General features: G+C 40.1%; 1 protein-coding gene across 2 annotated transcripts; it reads right to left on the bottom strand.

Moving 5' to 3' along the window:
• Positions 1-19,665: 19,665 nt before the first annotated feature.
• Positions 19,666-25,506, bottom strand: LOC115589840 (uncharacterized). Of its 2 annotated transcripts, XM_030431023.1 has the most exons (7): positions 25,367-25,506; positions 24,031-24,081; positions 23,489-23,821; positions 23,197-23,268; positions 22,597-22,710; positions 21,316-21,399; positions 19,666-20,519 (listed from the first exon to the last, which is right to left on the bottom strand). In XM_030431023.1, the coding sequence occupies exons 1-7, from the start codon at positions 25,416-25,418 to the stop codon at positions 20,503-20,505; spliced, it is 723 nt and encodes a 240-aa protein (XP_030286883.1). In that variant the 5' UTR covers positions 25,419-25,506; the 3' UTR covers positions 19,666-20,502. The 2 variants fall into 2 exon arrangements, with proteins under 2 accessions (XP_030286883.1, XP_030286882.1); XM_030431022.1 differs by lacking the exon at positions 19,666-20,519 and having other exon boundaries at positions 21,006-21,399.
• Between the last annotated feature and the right edge of the window lie 2,043 nt (positions 25,507-27,549).

The raw sequence follows: 27,549 nt of genomic DNA, 5'->3' as shown, positions 1-27,549 counted from the left end.
GTAGAGAGTGCTAAATCTCCGAAGAATTTCAGATCTCAGCGTATGAATCAGATGTCATTTAATACACGCAGCGTGGAGAGAAGGCAAAAGCATTCTCTCACAAACTCTAAATTGTTATCCCTTAAGTACAGAACAGAGAGGAGGTTACCTTCATTTACAAACAGTCATAAAACATCTTCTTTACAGATAAAGGACTCTTTGATATTTTGATGTGTCCTGTCTTCCCAGGACAGTGACCCTTTGATCTAACAGAGGGGACAGTAAATGTCATCTTATCTAATAAATGCATACATTCCAATGTGGGGATGTGCCCCCTCCTGTGGCTCATGTGACACCTCAGGCAGTGTGACAATCTCTCTTCCCCCTATTGTCCTTACAGTACATTGATAACAAAAGGAAGCCTATGTAATTTTCTCACATTGTGACCAGGATCTTATAAGACTCCAAAATTAATAAAGACATTTGAGTCCAAAAGTTAGTAGAATGGAGGCATCCATAAAATAAATGAGAAAATGACTCAACGTCTTCTTTGCAGAAGGAACATAAAGGGGACACATCCGGTCTAAACTTGTTAATGAATTCATTACAGGGATAGTATCTATGTAAGAGTTTAATATGAACTTCTTTAACTTTACCGGGGATAAGAAATCTGTTAAATTCAGTCCAGACATTCCTGCTGATGTTGGGAAACATCTCTCTCCAACAATGAAAGGAGTTGGGATATTGACTATGAATAGAAGTAAAAACACTCCTTATATGAGCATTATTACAAAAACGTTCCTCAAAAGCCCTTCCACCAAGCCACAGTGTGGGAATCCTTCCTGAAAAAGGTTCATACAGAAATGATGCCTTAATTAGAGATAGTAATTTAGTAGGTATACTTTTAAGTATTGTGGAATGCAAAGAACGAGAGATATCTATTGCTCTTTGTTGGGTGAATTCTTCATAAGCAGCTAGATCCCCAGTATCATTTAGAAGCTCATAAATAAACACAATACCTTGGTCATACAATTCCTTAAAAAATAGGGTCTTATTTTTGTATACAACATGTTGATTATTCCATAAGACACATGTGTGTGGGGAGAAGTTGTGTTTGAAAGCGATTTTCCATGAGTCCAGGGCTTGTTTATGGAAATTGGCAAGTTTAACAGGCAATTTACTTGAAATAAAATTACACGAAAGCAAAAACTTTAAACCACCACATTTGGCAAACAAATGATTGGGGATAAAAAACCAGGGGGTATTATTATGTACCAAACAATGTTTTAACCAGTTGATTTTAAATATACTATTAATGGTTTGAAAGTCTAAGACATTAAGACCACCTTCTGAGTATTGTCTGATAAGTGTTTTCCTCTTTACATACTCAGTCCTGTTTCTCCAAACAAATTTAAATAAGAGTGAATCAATAGCTGCACACGTTTTCCGATCAACATATAAAGACAAGGCTGGGTATACTAATCTAGATAAACCTTCTGCCTTAGAAAGTAAAACACGACCCATAATAGTAAGGTCTCTTTGTAACCAACAGTTAAAAATCGATTTAGATTTTACAATTATTGGCAAAAAGTTTTGAGAGATCCTTTCATCTGTAGATCTGTTTATTGTAATTCCCAGATATTTTACCACCTTTTTTACCTTTATGCCATCTATTAAAATAATGTCAGAATCATGTACAGTCATTATCTCACACTTAGTATTATTAATAGTAAGGCCAGAAGCAACCGAAAACACTTTTAAGGCATCTATAACAATAGGGACTTGAAGTTCATTTTGAAGAAACAGACAGGTATCATCAGCAAGCTGACTGATGGTGAGAACATTGTTACCTATCTTGATACCTTCTACATTCACACAATTAACAATAAATAAATTAAGAACTTCAGCAGCTATCAAAAATAAGAAGGGTGAAATCGGACACCCTTGTCTTACCCTTGAGAGGTACCATGTGCTAAAGATACACAACTATTAATATTAGTATAGAGTGTTCTTATAATATTGTTGAAGTTTTCTCTAAACCCAAAATATTGTAAAGCCTCAAAAATAAAAGAATGTTCGACAGTATCAAAAGCTTTGTAAAAGTCCAAAAACAAAATCAGTGACTTTTCATCAAATAAATCTGCGTAATCTAAAATGTCCAAAACGAGCCGAATATTGTTAGAGATGTGCCGACCTTTCATAAAACCTGTTTGCGTAACAGAAATAATTTCCTCTAGGCATAATTTTAATCTATTAGCATACAGTGCAGCAAGAATTTTGTAGTCTGAATTGAGCAAAGTTATAGGTCGCCAGTTATCAAGATTAAGGAGATCTATACTAGGTTTAGGAATGAGAGATATTAAGCCTTGCTTCATAGAAACAGTTAACTCATTATTTTTGGCCCATTCAACAAAAACGTCCAACAACATGTGTTTTAAATCTTCCCAAAATGTCACATAGAATTCATAAGGTAACCCATCTGGACCAGGACTTTTGTTTGATGGCATTTTTGTAATAACAGACTGCAATTCTTCTATAGTAAATGGACCTTCACAAAGCTCACAGTTCTCTTTTTAGGAATAAATGGGGATACTTTGTCAAAAAAGACACGACAAGACTGAGGGTCAAATGAGGAAGAGAATAACTTCTGATATGATTAGATATAAAAGAAGATATTTCGTTTTCATTTTTAGATAGATTATTGTCAATATATAAAGCAGATATTTTTTTTTGCTTCACCTCGTCTTTTCTCCAAATTAAAAAAGAAAGATGAATTTTTTCTCCATGTTCCAACCATCTGGCTCCAGATCTTATGAACGCTCCCTTTGCCTTTGTTTGGGAAAAAAGATCAAATTTTTCCCTTAATGAGTGTAATCTTAGTTTATCTTCATCCCCTGGAACAGGAATATTTAATATCTCATTCAGCTCTCTTACACTATCAGCGTAAGTGTTGCTTCGATCTCTGGATTGTTGCTTTCCAAATTGTCTTGAGAACTTTTGACATTCAAATTTTAATAACTCCCACTTTAACATAGGAGTAAATCCAACCAGTGATTTGAATTTGTTGATGATTTGCTTAATACCCAACCGATAATCTGATTGTTGGAGAAAGGAAGCATTTAATTTCCAGTATCCAGGTTTGCTGCGACAAAGAGAATTTGAGTTTGAGATAGAAATATCTATTCCAGCGTGGTCAGTTAAGGGAGCAGCAGTTATATTACATGTTCGGACCAAAGAGGCCAAATTGTCAGAAATAAGCCACAAGTCTAACCGAGATTTTTGGGTGAGATCTGCTTTAAACCAGGTAAAGAGGTTTGTTTCATGTGGGTGTAAAATTCTCAGGGCGTCTAATAACGAAAGTTTACTACAGAAATCATATATAATAGGGTTAAAATGATCTTGATTGCCCCTTGCAGGGTATCTGTCTGTACATAAGTTTGGAGCCTCATTAAAGTCACCGCCAACGACAACAGATGCTGAAGGAAATTTGATTCTTACTTGCAGAATTTTGTCAGACAAAAAATTAAGGAGTGTGACATTGGAGTTCCTTGTATTAAATCCATAAATATTTACCAAAATAAATGTATTATCCCCAGATTTAATTACTACCAAAATCCATCTACCCATATCAGAAGCCTCTGTATACAGAATCTTGCCAGTAAATTTAGGATTGAATAAAATTAATACACCTCCTGAAAAATTAGTACCATGAGAAAATATAGCTTTTCCTCCCCATTGGTTGCGCCAGAATGCCTCATCTTTTGAAGAAGAATGAGTCTCCTGTAAAAAATACATATCCTTATTTTGATCACTACAAAATAAAAATAAAGCTTTTCTTTTAGTTAAATCTCGTACTCCCCGTACATTAAGAGAAAAACATGAAAAATTAATAACGAACATACGTATGTATACGTATGTTCGTTATTAATTTTTCATGTACATGCAAAACACAGTACACTAATGAACAATGTTACTTAAACAGTAGTTTCTACTAAAAGTTGAGAAATGTGCAAAACCTGAATTCACAAACCAAAAACTATCCTCAGAGTGAACAATCTTAGAAACTGACCCATGTAAATGGTATCACCTTCGTGTTATGAACAAATATAGAAGTATAAACCAATAGAAACATTCTTGGACGGAACAAATTATATGCAAAGCATATGAACAAGTAAAGAGAATGAACACTATCCTTCTTTAACAATTCAAAAAACATCTTGTATATTCAGAAAAGGGGGCAGGAATATCAAGAGAGCGTAAGATTCAGAAAGTATGCAGCTTATATAACCTACTTTTTTCACCACACGTTAGTGTTGAACAGCTCGTCGTGCTGTTTCACGGAGGGGTTTTTGTTTGCCCATGGTGCTAACCAGGCTATTATAATACAACTATATAATGACTCACTTACAAGTAAATTCACAAAGAAGCACAGCTGGAGACAACTAACAAAGTCAGAGAAGAGAGACAATGAAAATAGCAAACCCTGCAAAATGATGTGTGGTCAATATGACCGCTTATGGCCAAAATAGGTAAAACATTTTTCTTTTGTGTAATTTATATAAAAACTGTTCTAGATTAAAATACAGACACTTTCAGGAAAAGTCATGTAACAGCAGTATTGCATTTTTTTTCATTCAACAATATTATTGCACATATAAATTTGAATCTTGGCTGTTCTAGTGCTGGCTATATTGTTGTATTGGCATTAATGGCAATAAAGCAAATTTGAATAAGATTGAATTAATAAACCTTTAGATTCTTGCCTATAGACTGGTAAGTGTTGTGTTTACAAATGAGAAATACATCCAGATTTCTTCAAATCTGTATTGCCAATGGGAATTTAAATTTAAATGTTAGGCGATGTTTTCCTCACGGATTTTTTTCTTTTTTTTCAAGCTAGTTATCTCCCTCTGTCACCCACAATCTTTCTCCTCTGTCAATAAACTCTATTCAGCTCTGTTAAATAACGTATTAAAACCCTTAGGTAACGTTAGGTAGGAGAAAACCCCTCCGACCTAACGTTACTAAACTAATTTCTAAACTACAGCTTATCATTTGAATGTTGACTAGGGTCTATATATTAAACTTTAGATTAATTCTGAAACACATATAAAACCAAAACAGCCCAAAATTCATTTTCTTCATGTAAGACCACGTCTAGGATCGGGCTGCTGCTTCCGACTCATTTGGATGTAACACATTCACGCAGGTAGTGATGCGCAGCATGCAGACAGCGAGAGAGAGAGAGATGATCCTCATTAACAAGAAGCATTTTGCTTATGCAAAGAAATAAATCTGTTTAAGCTAGATATTTATATGCCACAAAACGATATTGAGTGAAAAAGAGAGATATGATCATGACATGAGTCAGCTGGATTTTGCACCCACAGTCAGTAGTATTAGTAGGTGTATAGGCAAACAAACAAGCGACAACCACTAAAATCATTATTCATTGTACTATTACATTTGTGGAAAGTTATTACAATACAGACGTTCACGTCCCCGCAACCCTCATTATTACCAAATGGGGTTAATACGGGCCTGCCTGTGAGGAGGGTTCTCTCCTCACCTTTTGCTCTGTTGTTCCAAACAGGTTTGATTAAAACCTCCATGCACTTATGGTGTTGGGGTTTTATTGTCTTCTGTTTCTTTTTTGGCCTGGAGGATACCGGTTGTTGAGTTATTCATGTCTATTGTTTTAGGGTTAGTTTTCCTTCAGGTAGTTTAGGGGGAGGTGCAGGAACAACGGCTCACTGCGCGGCTGATCTTCTAATCTTTTGTTCTTTTTGGCCGGGATCTTCAGCCCTCTTTCGTTGGTCTTGGTTTGACTTTTGAGAATTATTTAATAAAGCTTGCTTAATAGTTTACATTGTGTGTGTGTGTGTGTGTGTGTGTGTTGCAGGCCAGCTAACCCACACAGCTGGCTACATGACAAAGGCCTCAGCTAACATGGTGAACAAGGCCAACAGAGCAGAGCTGGTTGTCACAGAATGCAGGAAGTGAAATGAAATGAAATGTAAAAAACTGAAAAACGAAAAAAAAGGTGGAATTAAATTCTTCAAATGACTTCAGAACGTCTTTGCTCTGGTTTTCCTGCAGCTCAAGTTGATGCGAAAAAAGAGAGCGTCTGATCTACTGGATTGGAGAAGAAGAAGCTAATATTCTTAATTCTTATTTTATCTTCTTTAAGCTTTAAGTTTAATACATTTAAGTCAAATTTGTTACTTACCACCTTCTGTAGGAATTTGTGTCCAGTTTTCATCTGTGTGTTGCACTGATATTATTTGATATCACTGATATAAGTGAATATTGATCCCGTTAAAACACACATGTCTAAAAATATCCTGGCTACAACCCTGAACCTAAGTGCATTCATATTTAGATCTCATTCATCACATTACATTAGGAACAGACAACCATGTGCCATTAAGACAAGGACTGTATGTTTTTATATCACTTGAAAAACAAGTACATGTCACAATTCATCATCTATTTCACAAATTCTCTGTCATGTGCATTGAATTTGCATCATGGAAAAATCCCCTCAGGCACTGAATGCAGCTTTTAGTTTTGTTTCCTCCAAAGCAGCCACACCTCACAGTTAGCACACAATACATTCTGGAAACAGAAAGTAAACAGCACAACTGTTGCACTCCATTTTGAGAACAACAAGGTAATTTTGTCCGACTTACAAATAGTTTAACTACAGCAGCTACAATACAAGCAGATATCAGTTCATATGTTATTACTAATAAGGAGTTTCACTATTTGTTTTTGTCAGATGTCTGCAGTATTCAGCTTGCTGGAGCGGTTGTAGATGACTCTTACAGCATGACAAGATAGGATTACTAGTTTGAGACAGCAGACATACAGAAAAAAGGCCAAAAGTCACAACTTCATTTTGAGAAACAAGTCAAAGATTGCTTAGAATAAGCAAACCTGGCAACCCTGTCTCTTTCATCTGGTGTTCTTGGACTGGATCAACACTTTGCTGCCTCCCACAGTTCAGATGTTGAACGACAGCTCACTGACAGAAGAGAAGCTTTTATCAGTCAGGCTTCAGCGACAAAAACATTATATTTACCAACCCAAAATGTATTTTTTTCCTGTATAAACTTCACCAGACCATAAGCACAATGTTGTCTCAGGATAAAATAAAACAAAATGTACACAAAAAAACAACTTGCAACACAAATAAATGTAAAGTTTCAACATACATATAAATGCAGCTGTAATATTAATCGTAAACATCAGATATGATGGTTAAACACTGTCAGGGAACAGTTTACTGCTCTGAGTGCTCTTACTTTTCATATTTAAGCTAGAATAAGTCATATTTACAGAATTAACATGAAAAATAACAAAGATTAAATAAAAGAATTAATACTTTATCATAAATACAAAGGACTTTTAAATAAAAGTCTCCTAACCCCAGGCGTGTAATCGTATCGTATCACATTACAATATACATTCACTACTCAGAATTCTGAGTAGTGTGATACCTCTGTAATTGGCACACACCCTCTGGTCCCCTTTCTTAAAGAGAGGGACCACCACACCTGTTTGCCACTCCTTCGGCACCGACCCCGACCCCCACGCAATGTTGAAGAGGCGTGTCAACCAAGACAGCCCCTCAACACCCAGAGCCTAAAGCATTTCTGGCGCTTTGCCACTGTGGAGTTGTTTGACTACCACAGTGACTTCACCCAGGGAAATCGGCGACCATACCCCATCATCCTCCAGCTCTGTCTCCATTACAGAGGGTGGCTGAGTGGGATTCAGGAGATCACCACAGTACTCCTTCCACCGCCCTATAACCTCCTCAGTCGAAGTCAACAAGGTCCCATCCCCGCTGTACACAGCTTGGGTGGTTCCCCGCTTCCCCCTCCTGAGGTGGCGGACAGTTTTCCAGAAGCGCTTTTGCGCCGCCCGAAAGTCCTTCTTCATGGCCTCGTTGAACTCCTCCCACACCCGCTGCTTTGCCTCTGCCACAGCTGCGGCTGCCGCCCTTTGGGCCCGTCGGTACCCCAAAACTGCCTCAGGAGTCCCCCGGGACAACATGTCCCTGAGGGACTCCTTCTTCAGTCGGACGGCTTCCCTGACCACCGGTGTCCACCACGGTGTCCGAGGGTTGCCGCCCCTTGAGGCACCTAAGACCCTATGGCCACAGGACACAGCTGCAGCTTCAACAATGGAAGCTTTGAACATCGTCCATTCAGGTTCGATATCCCCAGCCTCCACAGGGATGCTAGAGAAGCTCCTTCGGAGGTGGGAGTTGAAGGCTTCTCGCACAGGGGCCTCCCCCAGACGTTCCCAGCTTACCTGCACTACTCGTTTGGGCTTACCAGGTCTGTCCAGGGATTTCCCCTGCCACCAAAGCCAACTCACCACCAGGTGGTGATCAGTTGACAGCTCTGCCCCTCTCTTCACCCGAGTGTCCAAGACACACGGTCGAAGATCAGATGATACGATCACAAAATCGATCATTGACCTTCGACCTAGGGTGCTCTGGTACCACGTACACTTATGAGCATCCTTGTGTTCGAACATGGTGTTCATTATAGACAGACCGTGACTAGCACAGAAGTCTAATAATAGAACACCACTCGGGTTCAGATCGGGGAGGCCGTTCCTCCTAATCATGCCCCTCCAGGTATCTCCGTCATTGCCGACGTGCGCGTTGAAGTCCCCCAGTAAGACCACGGAGTCCCCCACTGCCAGCCAGGACCTCCAAGAAGCCCGCATACTCCAAACTGCTGTTCGGTGCTTATGCACAGACAACAGTCAGAGTTTTACCCCCAGCCCTTAGGCGTAGGGAGGTGACCCTCTCGTCCACCGGGGTAAACTCCAACACGGCGGCGCTCAGCCGGGGACTTGTGAGTATCCCCACACCCGCCCGGCGCCTCACACCTTTGGCAACTCCGGAGAAGAATAGTGTCCAGCCCCTTTCCAGGAGTTTGGATCCAGAGTTGATGCTGTGCGTGGAGGCAAGCCCCACCAGATCCAACCGGTAACGCTCGACCTCCCGCACCAGCTCCGGCTCCTTCCCCCCAAGAGAGGTGACATTCCACGTCCCCAGAGCCAGCCTCTGCCGCCCAGGTCTGGGCTGCCGAAGCCCGCCACCACCACTGCCAACCATGTGGCAGCGCACCTGACCCCAGCAGTTTCTCCTGCGGATGGTGGGTCCACGGGATGGGGGAGGGAGAAGTGCCACGTTACTCTTTCGGGCTGTGCCCGGCCGGGCCCCGTGGCAGACCCGGCCATCAGGCGCTCGCTCACGGGCCCTCCGTCCAGGCCTGGCTCCGGACGTGGGCCCCAGGCTTCCTCCGGGCAGGGTCTCTCGCCTCACACCTCTATTTTTCATGGGGTATTTTGAACCATACTTAGTCTGGCCCCTCACCTGTGACCAATTTGCCTTGGGAGACCCTACCGGGAGCACATGGCTCCTGACAACCTAGCTCCCAGGTTCATTGGGACACACAAACCTCTCCACCACGATAAGGTGATGGTTCCCGGAGAAAAAGTTATTTTCTGTAGTGAATCCATTGTCCTGAATACTGTGCTGTAATCTTGTATTTTGGAAATCTTGCATAAGGTAGCTAGTTAGGACAGACAAGCAGGCTAATCATGAGCTTCACATCAAATACTGAACGTGCTGACTTGTTTGTGAACTTCTTCACGTGCCTTTAATATCCCCCGGTGAGAAATAGTTTTTTTTAATTGAATTGAATAGTGCCTTCATGGGGTGTCGGAACAATTGTGGGAAAAAAAATGTTTAACCAACTGGGAAAATTCACATGAACAAGACAAACATGTCAAATCAGAAGAACAATTTGGAAAGTCAGAGAAGATAAGATTAAAAAAAGCAAAAAATTATTATTTTTTTAAAATCTCTTGCTATGCTTGAATGAAAAGTTCAAACATAACATAGGGGGGCTGGCAGCAGGAAATAAACGGACAACATTCAGACATGGGATAAAGAAACCCAATGTGACCCAATATTACCACCAGCTCCCAAAGGGCTTTCCATCGCTACCCACCTCTTCTCTAGGGCTGGGTATTGTTAAAAACCTCGCGATTCGATTTTGATTCTTTAGGTCTTGATTCGATTCAATATTGACATAAATGCTTCGATATCGATTCAGTAATAAATAGTAGTAAATAGGGGTGCAGAAAATAATCGATTCAAATCGATGCAGTAACGTCACATAATTGTTTTTTATTGCGTTTCCCGTTTCTGCTGGACAATAAAGTTGTAAAGTTCAAGTTGCATTGTGGGTGAAGGACGGACAAGCGAGCGAACACAGTAAAGCCACCATCTTAACATGGAGGAAAGCAGTAGCTGTAGCCAATGCAACGACAACTGGACAAGACCCATGCTATTTGTAAAACTTGCCACGCTAAAATCAAATACTTCGGTAACACCACTAATATGAGGAACCACATTAGCCAATGGCACGCTAAGCTAATGTTAGCCTCTGGTCACAACGGAAAGAAAACTACTGACCCAGGGCTAGCACAGCCAAAGATCGACGAGTCCGTGAGAAAGTTGCCATCCAAGTCCGAGAGAGCCCAGAGGATAACTCTGTGTGTAGGAGCTTTCATAGCGAAGGACTTACGGCCTTATAGCGTCGTCATGAACGCCGGGTTTCGCCAGCTGGTTAAGACCCTGGAACTGCGGTACAAGATCCCATCTCGGCAAACAGTTGCAGACCAGTTGTGCCGGCGTTGTACAGAGAACCAAAAGCCCAGGTGATGAATTCAATGAGGGAAGCTTGCCAAGTAGCAGTCACATGCGATTCATGGACTAGTGTGGCCACCAGGTCCTATTTAACGGTGACAGCACATTACCTTAATGAATTAAAATTAAAACACATGTTGGTAGGCTTAGCCTATAATTATATTTTTCTTTACAACTTAATGTACTTAAAGGTCCCATATTATGAAAAACTGACTTTTTCTGGTATTTGGGGTGTTATTGTGGGTCCATGGTGCTGCCACTCACCTAGAAACTTTGAAAAAAGACTATCCGTGCTTTTTTGAGTGAGATACAGATTTCTAAAGGGGTCCTGCCTGCAGTTTCCAGATACACCGGTCAAATTTGCTGCGGCTGTCGACGGCGACAGCCACTCATTTGCATATGGCTACCCCACTGCCCCTCCCTTCACCGCAGTGTCTCCACCCACCAGGTACAGCTACCGTCTCGGAGATCCGCCATTACGCTATTGAAATCACCATGTCCAAGCTCAAGGAGAAGTGCACTGTTGTTGGTTGCAAGGACCAGCACAAAACACTTCATCGTCTCCCAGCTGCAGAGGACAAAAGAGCTGCATGGACTGAATTTATTTTTGAGAGCAATGTCCCACCTGAAGTTGGCAAAAAACTGTTCGTGTGTGCGAACCACTTTGACCTGACTGTTTCACCAACTTGGGCCAGTACAAGGCAGGAGTAGTCGGCAGACTCGTAGGGGAGAGTGGGGTAAGATGAGCCACTTTTTACTTATGTTGTCCTGGAGGCAAGGAAAAATGTCACAGAAATAGAATGAAAACATATACCTTTATTTCAGGATGTCTCCTTTCAAATGAAATGAACAGAATGCATCTCTGACAAAGCTTCCCAAAATAATGACTTCTCAAAAAAAAGTGCTCCTCTGGCTCAACTTGCCCCAGGTTAGGGGTAAGTTGAACCAGGTCAGGGGGTAAGTTGAGACATCTGGGGGTAAACTGACCATCTGAATTTAAAAATGTAAACCATAGCATATTGTGCTACCAAACATTTTTAACAGTTTTGAACTTATGAGAACAAACCACCAGTTGGTTTCAAAACAAACCACCAGTTGGTTTCAAACCATTTAATCAAAACAACTATTCAATATTCCAACTGTCAAGGTTGCAGGGGAATATGAACTGTTGCTCCCTCCTTGCAGTTCCTCCAGCCTTTTGAGGTTGAGGTAGCTTCTTCAGCACATCACTCCGTGGGAAAGATGCCTCATCCTTTTCTTTGAATGCAAAGGTGGGCTTTTTACTGCCAGTGATCCCTCGGATTCTTCTGAGAAATCTGGCACTCACTTCGTTGCCCGTAAGGCTGTCAACCAAGCCAATGTAATGGTGGCTCCTGCATTTGGATGCAAATTTTACGATGACAAAGTCACCAACTACCAGATCTGAGACATCTGGTTCACTTCTTTCATCGCTGGAGCTCTCATGCTCAGAAGTGTCATCAAATGGGATGGCAACATCACTCTCCTCAGAGCTGCTTTCCATTGCAATTTTTGTCTGAGTTTGTGTCCTCTTCAGCCTTCTTTCAGTTTTGCCTTTCTGTTTATTTTTCCTCTCTTCATGGGCACGTTCGATTGCCAGCTTTTCCGGTGTATCAGTCAGGATTCTTGTCTTCACACGCTTTCGGTTTGTTTGTTTCCTGGGCTGCTGACTTTTGGGTAAGGGTACAATCTCAGTAGGAGACACATGGTTGCGGTGTAAATCTGTGTCACTTGGTGAAACACATGCATGTGCAGGGCCTGGTGAAGGTAGCTCAGAAGAAAGGGAGGTTGAAACCATGGGTGCATCACCTGCAGGCTGCTGCTCCAGGTTGGGCCTGTCTGACACCATGGATGGCTCAAACTCTGCATCGGAGAAGACATCTCTGTTGTAAGGGAAAATCCCAGTGGATCTGAATCCAGAGGAGATATTTCGTGGTGTCATTGCTGACATGAAAGCATCATTCACACAGCCAGGGATTTGGTATATGTTGGCTGTTTTGCCTGGGTTGGATCTCATCCAACCATCAAGAGCTCTGTTGTAATAGGTCTTAAATGGACCATACACACTCTTATCCAGAGGCTGCAAGCAATGGGATGTGTGGGGTGGAATTGTGAGCATAACAATACCATTTGTTTTTGCTATGTCCAAAGCCTTCAGTGAAATGTGGGCTTCGTGGTTATCCAAGTTGAACCATTGGCTCAATTTACCCCATAGCCTTTGGCTCAATTTACCCCATAGCCACCATTTTGGAAAAAACGGGCTAGCTTAGAAATTCAGGCTAATCTTTAGTGAAGTGATTCACATGATTTTATATGTTAGCAAATCACCAACATGTATAATATATAATTTTAGACCTGGATGATTTTGCTTTGACATAACAGTCATTATACCTCATATGCAAAAAATTTACTTTGACAAGCAAAAAACAGTTTTTTGTATAAAAAAATACTTACCACTTCTCCCATGTGCTTCTCTGCATCACAGCAAGATGGAAATGATGGGTGCTTCCTGAATTTATGGTCACATGACAAAACATGTGCACGATTACCTAGATACAAGGGGTGGGTCAACTTACCCACTGGCTCATCTTACCTCACTCTCCCCTACTCAAAGGAATACTTGCAGACCAAGGACATGTAAGTATACAAATAATGTGCTGTGTGTTCCTGTAGATAAGGCTGAACTCGTGCCTGATGTACTGTGTGTTTTACCATTGAGAACAAGGTATGGTTAGCGGCTAACCGCTAACGTTAGCTTCTCTGACCACACAAGTTAGTGCTACAGCAGAATCACTCTGTGTATTACATTTCTGATCTTGCGCATTATGTAATGCGTGTCCTAGGGAAATGTCTGCATGTGCAAGTATTTAGCTGTTTTTATTTAGCAATTTTACACGAACTAACCAAGCAGTGTCACATAGTACCAGCTAACGCTAACCGCGATCTTCCAAGCTAATGCTGACCGCGAGCTAGTTCGCGATCAACACGGTCTCCACATGCAAACCCAGAGACCCGGTCGGTCAAGCGGTATATACACACACCCTCCACCGGGTCTAAATTTTCAGGATTTTGTTAAATAATGCATTTGAAAACGTTTTCTAAGCTGGAATATGTTGGCATAGGCCAGGGCAAAACGAGTGTAACCTTACTGCTGAGTGCTACACAGAGTTTAGATTCCCTGCCCGAGCCCGCCGCTATCCTCGGACGGGCCGGGCCGGACCGGGCCCTTGACCAAGTATTTGTGCTTTTTTGTTTTTAATAACAGCTAGAAAAACGCGCATCTCTCTCCTCCCTCCATTTTTGTGTTGCTGCGTGGTGTTACACGTGAGTTATCCTCATGGTAAAAACGTGACTTGAGACGTACGTGACATCACTCCCCGAGACGCAAGAAGAAAGCAAGAATATATTTTTATTAAGGAAAATGACCAAATTAATTTTAATGCACAGTGACTTGAATAAATAACTTTCATCTGATCACTTGTTTGTTAATGTTAACGCATTAGATTACTCGTTACTGAAATAAAGAGGTCAGGTTAGAGTAACATAAGGCGTTGCAGCCTTTAGTGCTAGAATTATACTGTAACAGTGCTGTCATGTGTTACTCCTATCCATATCTGGGAATTCTGTGCAGGATAATTAAACTGTGATTACTTTTTGCGAACATTTTAAATTGTTTGCCCATTTCTTGCAATTGTTTTCATGTTTTATTGTCTTTTTACTGTTTAAGACTCTACCTGGCTGCACTGCATTACAGTGAGAAGGCTGATAGAGGACAAGCTACCACATCATCAGGAGATCCTCTTTTCAAACTGAGCTTTCCAAAGTCCAGGAAGGAAGGGAGAGTGCAGAGCCAAACCCGTGTAGACAGAGGCGACATTCTGTAAGTTTTACAATCTTTTATTTGAACCTCTCAAATTAAAATAAACATGGACACACAGGCATCACACAAAAGGTTGAACACAAACACTTAAAACTTAAAATCTGAATTATTTTAAGATGGTTTTCAAAATAAATAATGAGAATGTATAAATAAGCAGTAATTAGGAGAAATAAGATAAACTTTACAACACTGCAGCACAAGGCTTTTTGGTTCTACTGCAATTTTCCTGTAAACATGCATATTTGTTTATTGCATTGCAGACTGAGGTGATGCACTGTTGGACCTGCTCTCGTGAAGGTTTTCCAGGACCCTGCCCCATATGTGAAAGAGGTGCTGAAACTAATAATCCCTGAAGACCTCTTGGACCACACAGACAGGCAGCACAACTCTCACTCTCCACCCCAGAGAGCCCTACACCAGCTTACAAAGCTTCTGTAGGCTATATTGGCTGAACACAATTCAATATAAAGTCAGCACTGAATGTTTACACCGATGGCAACTAGATACTTTTTTTATTATTATTATTTTCATATTGATATTGAAGTTAATTATAAAGTCAAACTGTTTCACTTCAGATATTTATTTTCTTATTATTATTTCATTCATGTCAACACATGTTTACATATGTTTCTTACAATAAAACATCTTTCCTGACTGTTCTGTGTTTTCATTGTTTGATATGTAATTTTCATGGTAATAAGTAAAAGATGAACCACAAGCAATGTAAGATAGAGGAATCAGTTATGTACTTTTCATCATAACACTTTTGCGATAAATTAATAGTATTTATGTGACTAAAAGCTTACTGCACTATTCCCCTCAGACTTAAAGGTCCATAGTCTGTCTGATAAATGTTCAGTGCATTCTGCAGTGCATATACATTCAGGCAGACACGTTACAGGCCAGGAGGGTTCACCATGCACGATGGTGGCCCAGGAAGCTGCTGTAGTCTTCGTGTAACCTAGAAATTATGAAAGGTAAGTGAGTGACGATAGATTAGAGAAAAGAGAGACAGAAAAATGACAACCATGTTTGCCCAGTGTTCACACTTAATTGTGGTACTTCCATACAGCAGATATTCTCAGGTTATGTAGGCATTTGTACACAATTGCCACAGGAACACCTGCTTTTATGCAGAATTTTTTATCATTCACTGGAAACTATAATCGCTAATCACGTCGCATTTTTTCTTTGATAATATATCTAAAGTTCATAAACCGTTGTAACTGGTAAAAAAAAACAATTCTGCTGGTAGAGAGGTGATGGGGGGCAACTGTGGCTTATTGAAAACTTGAAAATTGCTGGCAGTAGCTAATTACAGGTCGTCACTACAAATAAACAGGTTCTCAAGCAACGTACCTGGCTACATAAAGGTAAATAATAATATACGGTCACGCTTTTCTTTTGTAACTGCTATTGCTAAATTGCATCCGCGTTACTTTAACTGGACAGCAGTAAACACCAGCCGAGGTTTGGCTAAGCTTTATGATGTAAACACTTGAGGCAGGAGAAGGGGGCTGTTATTTGAACAACGCGGGGCAGACGGCCAGTAAGCTCGTAAGACTTTCGTTAGTCTGCAGTAACATAAAAGTAACGTCGAGGTAACAAACTTAACAACTAACCAATGAGAAGAAGCAATGTTCGTTCTTACTTTCTTCTGGAGCCTCTTGTTGTCCGGCGGCCATTACTTCCAGAAACTCCACCGTTGCCATGGTCACATGATGCCGTCCTCACGTCTTCCGCAGGCAGGAAGAAGTGGGCGGCACCGTAGGCGGCGCGCAGTAGCTCATTAACATTTAAAGGGAAAGGCACTGAAACAGGCCACCTGGAGCAGGGCTGTGAAACTGGTGTTTCAAGAACCCTGCTGTGCTCAATCCTTCAGCTTATTTCGACCAAAGCATGTTACTAACATTCCATTTAGACTTCAAGGAACCATGTTAAGAAGCAGAAATGAGCATAATATGGGACCTTTAACATGTGAAATTTGTTTACATCTGAATTTAACAGCAGCTTTCTAAATGAAGAGTTCATATTTATCTGTTTGTGTTAATTGATGAAAAAGCCATGTGTGGTAATATAGAAAATTGAGGATGAAATGCATTGAGATGCATCGTAGAATCGTAATTGAATCGAATCGTGGGGGCAGTGAAGATGCACACCTCTAGTAATAAACAAATAATTCATTAGAGTACCTGTTGGTAATTTTTAAATTCAAAAAAGTAATCTTGAATTATAAATCTTTCCTCTAGGAAGCTCTAGTTCGAATTGAAATGTAAACAAAGGTACTCGATGTGTTTAGTTTAGGGCTGTCAAAGTTAACGCGCAAATAACTCTTAAACGCAACATCCTCTTAACGGCGTACATTTTTTAAACGCGCGATTAACACTTGGTATTAAAAAAAAAAAGGAAACGTGCATTGTTTGATTTTCGGCCGTTGGTGGCACCTGTAGTCTTGATCCAGAGGGCGGCAGAAGAATAAGAAAGGGAATCAGAAGAAGAAGAAGAAGAAGAAGAAGCAGGGTTGGCGTTCGGGAAAAACATGGTAGACTGAAAAGCGAAAGTGAAAGTAAATGGAGAGAGGACTTATGAACGGCAAATTCACTTTCAAAACACTGCCAGATGGTTCGGTCCATAGGACAAAAGTTATCTGCAGGTACTGTCAACATGAAATGAGTTACAATTTAAGTACGTTGAGTCTCAAATATCATTTGCAAGCCAAACACACGGCAGATGCAGAGAGCCCACCACTCCCCCTCCTCACTAAAAGCAGACATCACCATGTTTTGATCCCATTTAGGGTGAGGGGATATGTTCTGAGCCTTTTATTATCCCGCAAGATTTAAAGTGTTGAAAAAACATTTTCATAAAGCAAGCATATTTGCCCTTTCTTACATTGTTAAAAGTATTAAGAACTTAAAAAAAAAAACACATTAAGGTACATTTACAACAGAAAGAAATGTGCCCAAAAAAATTGCAATTAATTTGCGATTAATCGTGAGTTAACTATGGACAAAATGTGATTAATCACAATTTAAAAAATGTATCGTTTAACAGCCCTAGTTTAGTTATAAAACACTGAAAACATATTTGAGCTGAGAAAGTGCCATTGTTACTGGGACTGCATGGTACATTTTTGTTTGACATAAACAGACATAACCGCGGTCACTCCGCCCTCCGGCTAAACACGAGGAGGTAACCCGTTGACACTGACCCTCCTCTCTCTCCCCGGAGGTGAGTGCGACCTGTGGGCGCACGGTGCAGCGGCCAGGGTGAGACCAGCTGCGCTGTAGGGCTGCAACTAATGATTATTTTGGTTGTCGACTAATCTATCGATTATTTTTTCGATTAGTCACGATTATTTTGGCAGCATCTGTTCCTACTTTGGTTTTACCTCATATTCAGAGCAAATTAAAAGCCCATGCATTTGAAAACATAATATTTTGAATCACGACTGGATCAATTGAACTAATTAATTCTAATTATTACAGTTTTTAATTGATTACATATCTTACAAATGAATTATTATTATGTTATAAATCATAGCATTAAGTGAAGGTTTACTATTCAGTGTTTTCTCCAATTTATATTATTACTGTTTTGTACTGATTTACACATGAATTATTACTGATATCATTGCTGTCAGACAAGCCTCTTATAAATTTGACTTATTGTTTTAGAATCATTTGACTGGCCACCCTTCACGTCTGTACACAATGAAGGTATTAAAGATCCTGTCTCCAACTGGCCTCTTGTCTGCTGACACACGGGGCAGCACAACTGCACTGGTTGTCATTCGAGATCTGTTGCATTTTTAATAACTATGAATTTTAATAAATCACTTTTATGTCTAAAAAATTGCTAATGCATTTCAGTTTTATTTGCTTGTAGGTTTGTAGGCTTTTTTTATTTATTTAAATAACTTAAAATAATGACTGTATTTCCAGCAACTAAACGCAAATCTCTCTCCTCCCTCCATTGCTGTTGTGTCGCTGCGTGGTGTACTTGTGAGTTGTCCTCATGCTGAAAACTTGACTTTTCACACACGTGATGTCACCCCGTCATGCAAAAAGAAAGCAAAAATATATTTTTTTATCAAGGAAAATAACAAAAATAATAGTAGCGCACAGTGACTTGAATAAGTAACTTTAATCTGATTACTGGTTTGGAAATATTAACGTGGTAGATTACTCGTTACTGAGGCAGGGCCGGGCTAGGACTCAAACTGCACGGGATCGGGTCAGGTCGGTTTTGATTCATTTGGGTTCGATCTGAGCTCTACTACAGAGTCGCACGTAAATGTATCATATATTATCAATTTATCACCATTATCATATATTGAAGATGTGAGGTTACCGCCCAAAAATGTTCCCACACTTTGGACGTGTTTGTTCTCGCTTTTTCTGCTCTCCTCAACATGTTCCGCCATCATTCATATTCTTCTGCCGCTTCTTCTGCGGAACCGCCTTCTTCCTCTATGCTACACTGTAGAGGGCGTTTTGCTCCGATATCGAATATTGGTTTCCATACTGCGCGTTGCCATTATGGAAAATCCAGATTCAACAGCACATGCAGCGACTGCTCTCTGGATCAATCTGTATGGCCAAGGCCCGCCCCATCTTATTTCTGATTGGCTAGCAGACCTATCGTAAGTGTGATTGAGTGAAAGTTGTGCCTCTGTAGATCCAGAGAACTGTATGTTAGATCTCTGGGCAAACCCTATTATTTTTTATTTTTTTTTGCAGTCACGCCGGTACGCCAGAGATCCGGCACGGCGCCGGAATGCACTCAGCCCTGCTCCTTTAATTGGACAGCTGGTTGTGGTAACATAGTAATGCATTCAGCAAATGACTTGGTGCAGGAAATGCAGTCAGTGTGATTTGTTTCGTCTCACCGTTGCAAATAACTATAATGATAATAATCTTTAAAAGAAAACTGAGAAAAGTACAGTGCAATATTTTTGATTTAAAAAAAACAAAAACCTCCAGAGACATTTTAAAGAAATTAATTCATGTACAACAATTTTTTGTAATTCAATTAATTCATGTTCAACATTTTCACAAAAAGGTTTTTTAAACTGTTTGCAGTGCAGAACAAAACTCCAATAGTAACAGTGTACATTCAGTTTATAATCCCTGAATGAATGAATACATGACAGGAACAATGGATGGAACAACAATGGATATAATCAATACTTTTGTTTTTTTTTTAAGTATTTTATTGGCCTTTTTGATAGCACAGCTGAAGAAGGTGAAAGGACACAGGGTGAGAGAGAGAGAGGAGGAGTGACACGCAGCAAAGAGCCCTGGGCCGGGAGTAGAACCTTCTGATGCATTTCCTGCTACATGAATTGATGACACGTCATCATCATCATCTGGTGGCACATTAATAAGGAAGGAATTTGGGATTCTTCTAATCCGAGGAGAGAGGAAGGAGACGTAAAGCGCGAAGCTTCAGATAAAAATCACAGACAGTCTGTCTTGACTGCGGAAAGTCTGAATGTGGGTCAACACCTTAATATATTAAATGATTTAAAAAAACCCATGTAGACCTGCTTAAGTAGGTCTACATGGGTTTTTTAAAAAGCATAATACAGTTCATAGGATCCAGACTAAAAATCTGCGCGCACAAAAGGCAAGTTAAACCTGAGAGCAAGTAAAATCTTTGGATAAAATGACACTAAACATCATCTGTGGAGTGCCTACAAATATATTCTCTTTTCTTCAGACAGCTGACCTTTTCTACATTTTTCACTGGAATGTTTTACTTAAATTCTCAGCAGAAGGACAGATGTTCCTGCTTCAGTTGCAAGTTACAAGTTCATTGCCAGCTGCTGGATCGTCCTGGTCCTCATTCCCAATCATCTGGATCTGTCATCATTTGGGTTTTAATACACTGGTTTCTCTGTGAGAAGACAAGGTGAGAGCAGTTTTACATGCAGGTAATGAATCCCCACTATTTCAAAGGAGCAGTATTTTTTTAATAAATCACATTAGTCTTCTTAAAAAGGTCAAATATCTAAATGTGTCTCAGTGCAAGTTAATTATTTTTTATTTTATCGTGGACAGTGTATTAAATTTGTGAAGTTTTATTCCTTCCACTAGTACATAATTTATCACAAAACATTCCTCTGTCTCTTGTAAATATCTTATTTATGAGACATTTAATATGAGAGCAAATAGTGAAAATGCACATAGAACAACAGACTGTCATCAAAATAGACATAACTTCCTTCCATTGAGCAAAAATGAAGCCAAAATATCACCAGCAAGATGAGAATGATCTTAATTATCAGAAAACATCTTGTGTAAAAATGTATTTGACATGTGCTTTGACTTGTTAGTTCTTCTACTAACATGGAGGAGTTGTGTTTATGAGCTATATCACATTCAGCCACCAGGAGGCGATCATGATGTGCTGGATTCACTTTGATGAGCTGTCAGTCGTCCATCTTGATAAACTGTAAGTCATCAGTCTGCAGTTCTGTCTGATGGTTCTTCTTCATTTGTACTGAAGAATCACTACTAGAACTTTTTTGTTTCTTTTATTGTTTTTTTTTGTTCTACTTTATTTTCTGCACTGGTGAGTCAACAACAATCTGTTGGATTCTATTAAACTTTGTGCAGCAGAATCACATTTTCTACCCCAGTTATCATCTGGTGATATTAAAGCTCCTACATGACCTCAGAGTTTGGGTTACCTTCATCTTGAGGTGGTCGTTGAGCCTGGAGCGGAACGTCCTGATAGATTTGTTGGTTTTTGGGCTTTCTCTGTGAGCAGGGCACTTTAAAAAGAGAGAAACTTTGTAAGTATGCACATTTATCACCATTTATACCATGGTCTGGGTGAATACTCGATTCTGATTGGCTGGAGGGTGTGGGTTAAAAAGTGATATATGGACACCTACTAAGTAGTTCCAGTCAAATTGACTGTTCACCGCTGTAAATCAATGCGCTAGCTGGCGTATCAAATCTGAATATTATATTTTCCAGCAGTGAGTTCAGTCCGTCAGTCCTTCAGTGTCTTATCCTCTGAACACCACAGGGTGGCGACTGTAACACACAAGCTGCAGAAAGTTCACTTCCCCTCTAAATTTACTGATATGCAAATAATCTCACATCCCGTTCGCTGTTCAGCTCTCTACTTCAGGCTGCGGCCACAGTAACGTTACACACGGCCGGTCATTTGTTCGTGAAAATCTTGCTATTGATTTGGGGACAATGACATGACTGGTTAGCGAGCTAATCATGTTAGCTAGCATACTGTAAAATTATATTTACTGTTTGTCAACCGTATGCAATGTTATTGACTTTGAATCTTGCTAGCATAGCGTTAGCTTGCTGGCTCATCGCTGAGCGGACTAGAATATCTCCCGTTGCCAAGTCGTATCTATGGTCCGTCCTATTTACTGGAGGAGTGAACAACGTCTCCGTTGCATAAGAATGTTATGGGAGGGTAATGATTGTTCCAGGTATTAGTCAAACCCTCAGGCGTTACCAGGGAAACTAAATTCCAGCTTTTAAAAAACTTTATATTTTGACTGTAAAACGCAAGTAAAGGTAAATTAGTGGTCCAAATTTCTTTTCCTTGGCAAGTGACCATGGTATAAGCGGGATAATTATCCCTTACATGTTATGAAGGTAATAATGAAAGTGTTCACTTTATTGTATTTTAAGTGAAGATTTCAATTAAAAACCTACATCAGTAGTTGGTCTGTGACAGGACATCAACTCTGACCTCCTGTATGAAAGTCAGGCTACAAACTGACCCTCACACTTAATTTCTATAATGTTTCGTCCTACGTCACTAAAAGAGTCACACTGACTGACAGAGGATGTTAACTGTCAGTGATACTGACTGAGCTCAGAGGAGCAGCAACATTTAAACCAACAACAGGGCGAGTGAAACAACTTTACAACTTGAGTGTCTGTTTAACAGGAAATGTGTCAATAATGATAAAGTTGAGAGACGTCTGACTTACAGTTCTTAAGCTGCTCACGATAACGGTAGGCCAAAGTGATGATGATGATGAGAGCAACAACACCAAGAACACCACCGACAACAACACCAGTAACATTGTTCTGTCCGTCTGTGCCTGAAAGAATGTAGGAGAGATGTTAGTGTCAGTGCTTTGCCTCAGATTCTAATTTATATTTCTCTGTCCATCATGTACATAATATATTCCAGATGTTCACAGCTGCAGGAGGCTGCATGCTTCTGCTGAGAGGAAGGGAAACAAAAGTGTACAACACTGTCTGTGCTGCAGGTGTGCTGCAGGTGTGCTGGTTGTCATAAACTGCAGTTCAACTGTTCCTCCAGTTCATCAACTAGCAGCTCACTGACTGTTTCTCCTCCTGAAATACTTCAAACTGATCCACTGACACAATGGTGCCAAATATGACCCTGTTGTTGTTGTCGGGTCATTTTAATAATGAAGCTCTGGTAACTCCATGACGAGTACGTTCCACTTCCTTTAACATCTGTACTATAACAATCAGAGGCTGCAACAGCTGCACACTGTTCACCTCACTGAAGGTGTGAAGATGATCTGGATCTGAATTATGAAGCAAGTTCAACTTACTGTTTGGGTTATCTGGAGACTCAGTAACATCCTGATGCTTCTGAGAGGAGTCTTCTTCTCCTTCTGGAAGAACTGTTGAAAAAGAGAAACTCTTAAGTTTTAACAAGCAAGCAGCACATTTATTACATCTGTTTCAGGGAAAAGAAAAGTTTCATGAGCTCAGTTTGTTCTCCAAGTTGTGAATGTAATTAACAATGAAATAGAGAATAAGAAAGCTGTTTATTACCTGTGAAGCGTCTTGTGTACAGTTTGGTTACAAACCTCATGATAATAAAATAGTATTAGTACGTACCTTTGAGGGTAAAGTTACAGGGGAGATTCCCTGGAACGAAGCAGCGGTATGAACCATCATGAGATGTGGTTACTAGCAGACTCAGAGAACAGTTCCCTGAGGACAGTTCCTCCTTGAAAAGAGATGTTCGGTCTTTGAACTCGTCACTCTGTTTGTAAAGGAAATCTTCACCCTGAAAATATGTATGGACAACTTTATCTTTCCCTGTAGTTGGATCTTTAAATGTCCACTCAACTTCTTCATGACTGATATCCATCTTGTCCTTTGTTGAACATGGGAGAATCACTGTGTCACCATCTTTTCCTACAATGGTTGTAATTGGGCACTGCAACCCTGTTGAAGACAAACAGAAACAAAATATTATAATTAAATTGAGCCTTTGATCGTCTACAACAAAACACTCACAACACAGACGCTTGTCGCTGTGTTTTAGACTCCAGTGTTGTAGTTATTATGTAAAAATCAGTGGCTGGCAACAGCTGCACACTGTTCACCTCACCATGATGATCTGGGAACTGTATCATTAAGCAAGTTCAACTTACTGTCTGGGTTAAGTGGATCATGAGAGAAGTTGTTTCTTTCTTCTGGATGGACTGTAAAAAAAGAGAAACTCTTTAAAGTATTAAAAAGAAGCGGGTGACACAAAGACATAAACACATATTTTGTTTACAGTGACAATTTGGAAAAATACACACAACTCAGAACGCTGGTCACTGTGTTTTAGAATCCAGTGTTTGTAGTAAAACAAAAGACTATTTAGCCTCCAGTAACTTCTCCTCAGCTTTACACACAAGCAGTTCTGGAACCATGAATAAATTAACATTAACCATGAATGTTTGTGGATCTGCCTTCTTGCACGCACCTACACAGTGTCATGACCAGGACTGAGTGTCTGAGGAGGAGCTTCTCCCCCTCACGCTATTCAAAAAATAAACTCTCATAAACCAGCATAACACACACTCAGCACACTCCATACATCACACACACATACATATCCTGCCTTTTCTATTCACATTTTGTTTTCTGGTTGCACTATGTTTATACACAGTCTACAGAGTGGCTGCAATTTCATTTCACTGCTGCTGTACTTGTATATTTGCATGTGATAAATAAACCTTTGACTCTTGATGCCATCTCTCCCAGTGGCCAAACTGTGAAACTGACCGAATCATCACAAAGACTTCTTCCCATTTTCAAACACTGTGAAAGAAGAATCTTTAAAACTCTGTCTGAGTCAGGGGATGTGAATACTGACTGTATACTTTCATGCAGCCTGCTCGTCAGTTTGCAGAGTGTGTTGATATCCAGTCCGAACAAAATGGGGGGGGGGGGGGGGCGCCAAGATCAGATAAACTGTAATACAGACACTTATTACCTGTATAGCTTGTTCATCGTAAAGCTGAGGAATGTATCTCAATCTCCTCAAGGTATAACGTTATCACACAAAAACGGAAGTAAGACGAATCTTTTTGTTCCAGCTAGTTTGCGGCTAACTTCCTCGTTAGTCGTCTCACAGATCCTCCCGGTTACCTCCAACATTATTTACCGAGTCCTTTTTTTTTCTTCTCTTGTTTGCCTTAACACACCGCTGGAAACTCAACTCAGGACACAGAGACGGAGAGTTATCTGGCTTTGTTAGCTCAAAGCCAGCGGGATAAAACAACCCGGAAGCTGCTGCGTCATAACGTACTAATTTTCCTTTGAAAATAAGACATATAATAAAGATAATGATGGTATTCTCACGTATTTATTCTACATACAGGTCAACATTATGCTGTGGTTTGATTTGGCGCAGGTATACTTTCTATTTATACATTTGTTGTTATTACGCATTAGCTACAAAGTAAGATCCACTTATAATAGTTTGATTCCGCTCACCTGAGTCTCCACAACAGGCCACCAGCAGGAGCAGAATGTCGAGCCGTATCATCACCTGTGGCTAACTAATTATGTTGCTGTATCGTTTAATTTTCGTTGCTTTACTGACGTCCCGAACGAGGGAACGCGTTGTTCTGCAATTCACCGCCAAGCCGCTAGGGGGGGGGGGGGGGTGTGGCTGTGTCTTTTTTTGGTTTCGGGGGGTTCATATCGGAACCATATCTCAAGTTGACCTCGTGCTTCCTGATCACATCAGCGAGATCTGCTGGCGACAGCAGGGGCGGGGCTACAAACGCTGCTATGAAGTCGGACACTCTCTCTTCCGGAGACGTAACGTGACCTGGCCGAGCTTGCGGTGTTTGCCTTCTTCGTCTGGGAAGAAGTGGAGGAAATTGAAATTCCATTAATGTTTGATTACAATCAACAACGACTGCGATCAGTTTTCTTACCTGATGCTATGGGAACTTTGCTGCCTTTTTCTCATTTTAATCTCCTTCAGAAATTATTCAATCTGAGATGTTCAAAGTAGTAGCTAACTAAAACACTTGGGCTGAGGGAATAGAGCAGTGGAATTGCTGCTGTGTTGCATGCAGACGACCGGGGATCAAGACCTGTGTCAAGCCTGTATTTTTGCAGAGGATGTGTTCATCATGTGTTCATACATATATGTATATATATATGTATATATATACATATATGTATATATATATGTATATATATGTATATATATGTATATATGTATATATATGAATATATATGTATATATGTGTATATATATGTATATATGTATATATATGTATGTATATATGTATATATATATGTCTATGTATATATATGTATATATCTATATATGTATATATGTATATAATGAATATATATGTTATAGGTGCTATATATGTATATATGTGTATATATTATGATATATGTATATATATGTATATATGTAATATATGTATATAGTATATATGTATATTATGTATATGTATATGTATATATGTATATATGTATATATGTATATATATGTATATATATGTATATATGTATATATGTATATATATGTATATATGTATATATATATATATATATATATATATATATATATATATATATATATACATATCTTGTCTGTCGATGTGTCACTGGTGTTACTGTTCTAGTTAGTAACACCAGTGACCCGTGGGTAACACCAGTGACATTCATTAGCACCACTAATCCCTTTCCCCCAAATAAATAGACAGGTCAGCATTTACATAAAACTGAATTATTAGCATTTCATTGCTGACTCAATATTGTAACCATATGACTTTCCTTTGTATAGATATGGCAAAGTTGAGGGCTGCTGAAAAGCAAAGACTCCACAGACAGCGCAGGGATGCTGTCCCTGGACGCAGAGCAGCGTACTTTAAAAAAAACCTCAACAAACTTACTTAAAGGGATATTCCGGCGTAAATTTAATCCTAGGTCTAACACACCGTGACACCGAGTAAGACCCCACCTCGAGAGATCAAGTTTTCCGACCACTAGCTTATGTAGTTTTAGCAACCTCAGAAAAGACCGCACGATAACAATACACTGCAGTCTATGCCTCCAACCTCCAACCTAACTCAGTGTCACAGTCAGTGCGTTTACATGACACTCAAGAAAACCGAATTATTGCGTTAGTCTGACTATGATCAGATCTTTAAGATGCATGTATACACCTTAGTCTGACTAAAATCGGACCGGATCGGATTTCTCATAGTCGAATTACACCACGTTGATTATTCGATTGATAGTCGCATTACTCCTGCACGTTTCCAGCGGATCGGATCGGATTTTGCGTTCTGCGCATGCGCAAGATTTTTCCCCGAGGCCGTGAGCCGGAAGTAGACGGACGGCGGCGGCGGCGGCTTTCCTCCGAAATCACGGCAAGAAAGAGCACCAGAGTGCCCCTAGTTTGTGTAATTATCATGTACACCAAATACGCAGTGTACAAAGATGTAGCTTCGTCTCGCTCCTCGTACGCCATCTTTCTTGAATGCCGAGGCAGCTGGTGACTTAAAGAGGTCAGCCGGAGGTGCGCCGTTACCACTAGTTGAAATGGGTACAGCGCCACCTAGCGTACCGGGGTATGACGTGCTTTCGGCCAGTAATTCGATTTTCTCACTGGCATGTATACTCGGATAATTGCAGTTGTCCGATTG

The sequence above is a fragment of the Sparus aurata genome, chromosome 10 (assembly GCF_900880675.1).
Source record: "Sparus aurata chromosome 10, fSpaAur1.1, whole genome shotgun sequence".
Lineage (NCBI taxonomy): Eukaryota > Metazoa > Chordata > Actinopteri > Spariformes > Sparidae > Sparus > Sparus aurata.
This window is presented reverse-complemented; position numbering and strand designations above follow the sequence as displayed.

Coding starts and splice junctions, on each gene's coding strand:
- LOC115589840 (XM_030431022.1), bottom strand. CDS start 25,418: ATGATACGGCTCGACATTCTGCTCCTGCTGGTGGCCTGTTGTGGAGAC. Junction 23,822..24,030: donor TGATCCACTTAACCCAGACA/GTAAGTTGAACT, acceptor TGTCTTCAACAG/GGTTGCAGTGCCCAATTACA. Junction 22,711..23,196: donor GTCTCCAGATAACCCAAACA/GTAAGTTGAACT, acceptor ACATTCTTTCAG/GCACAGACGGACAGAACAAT.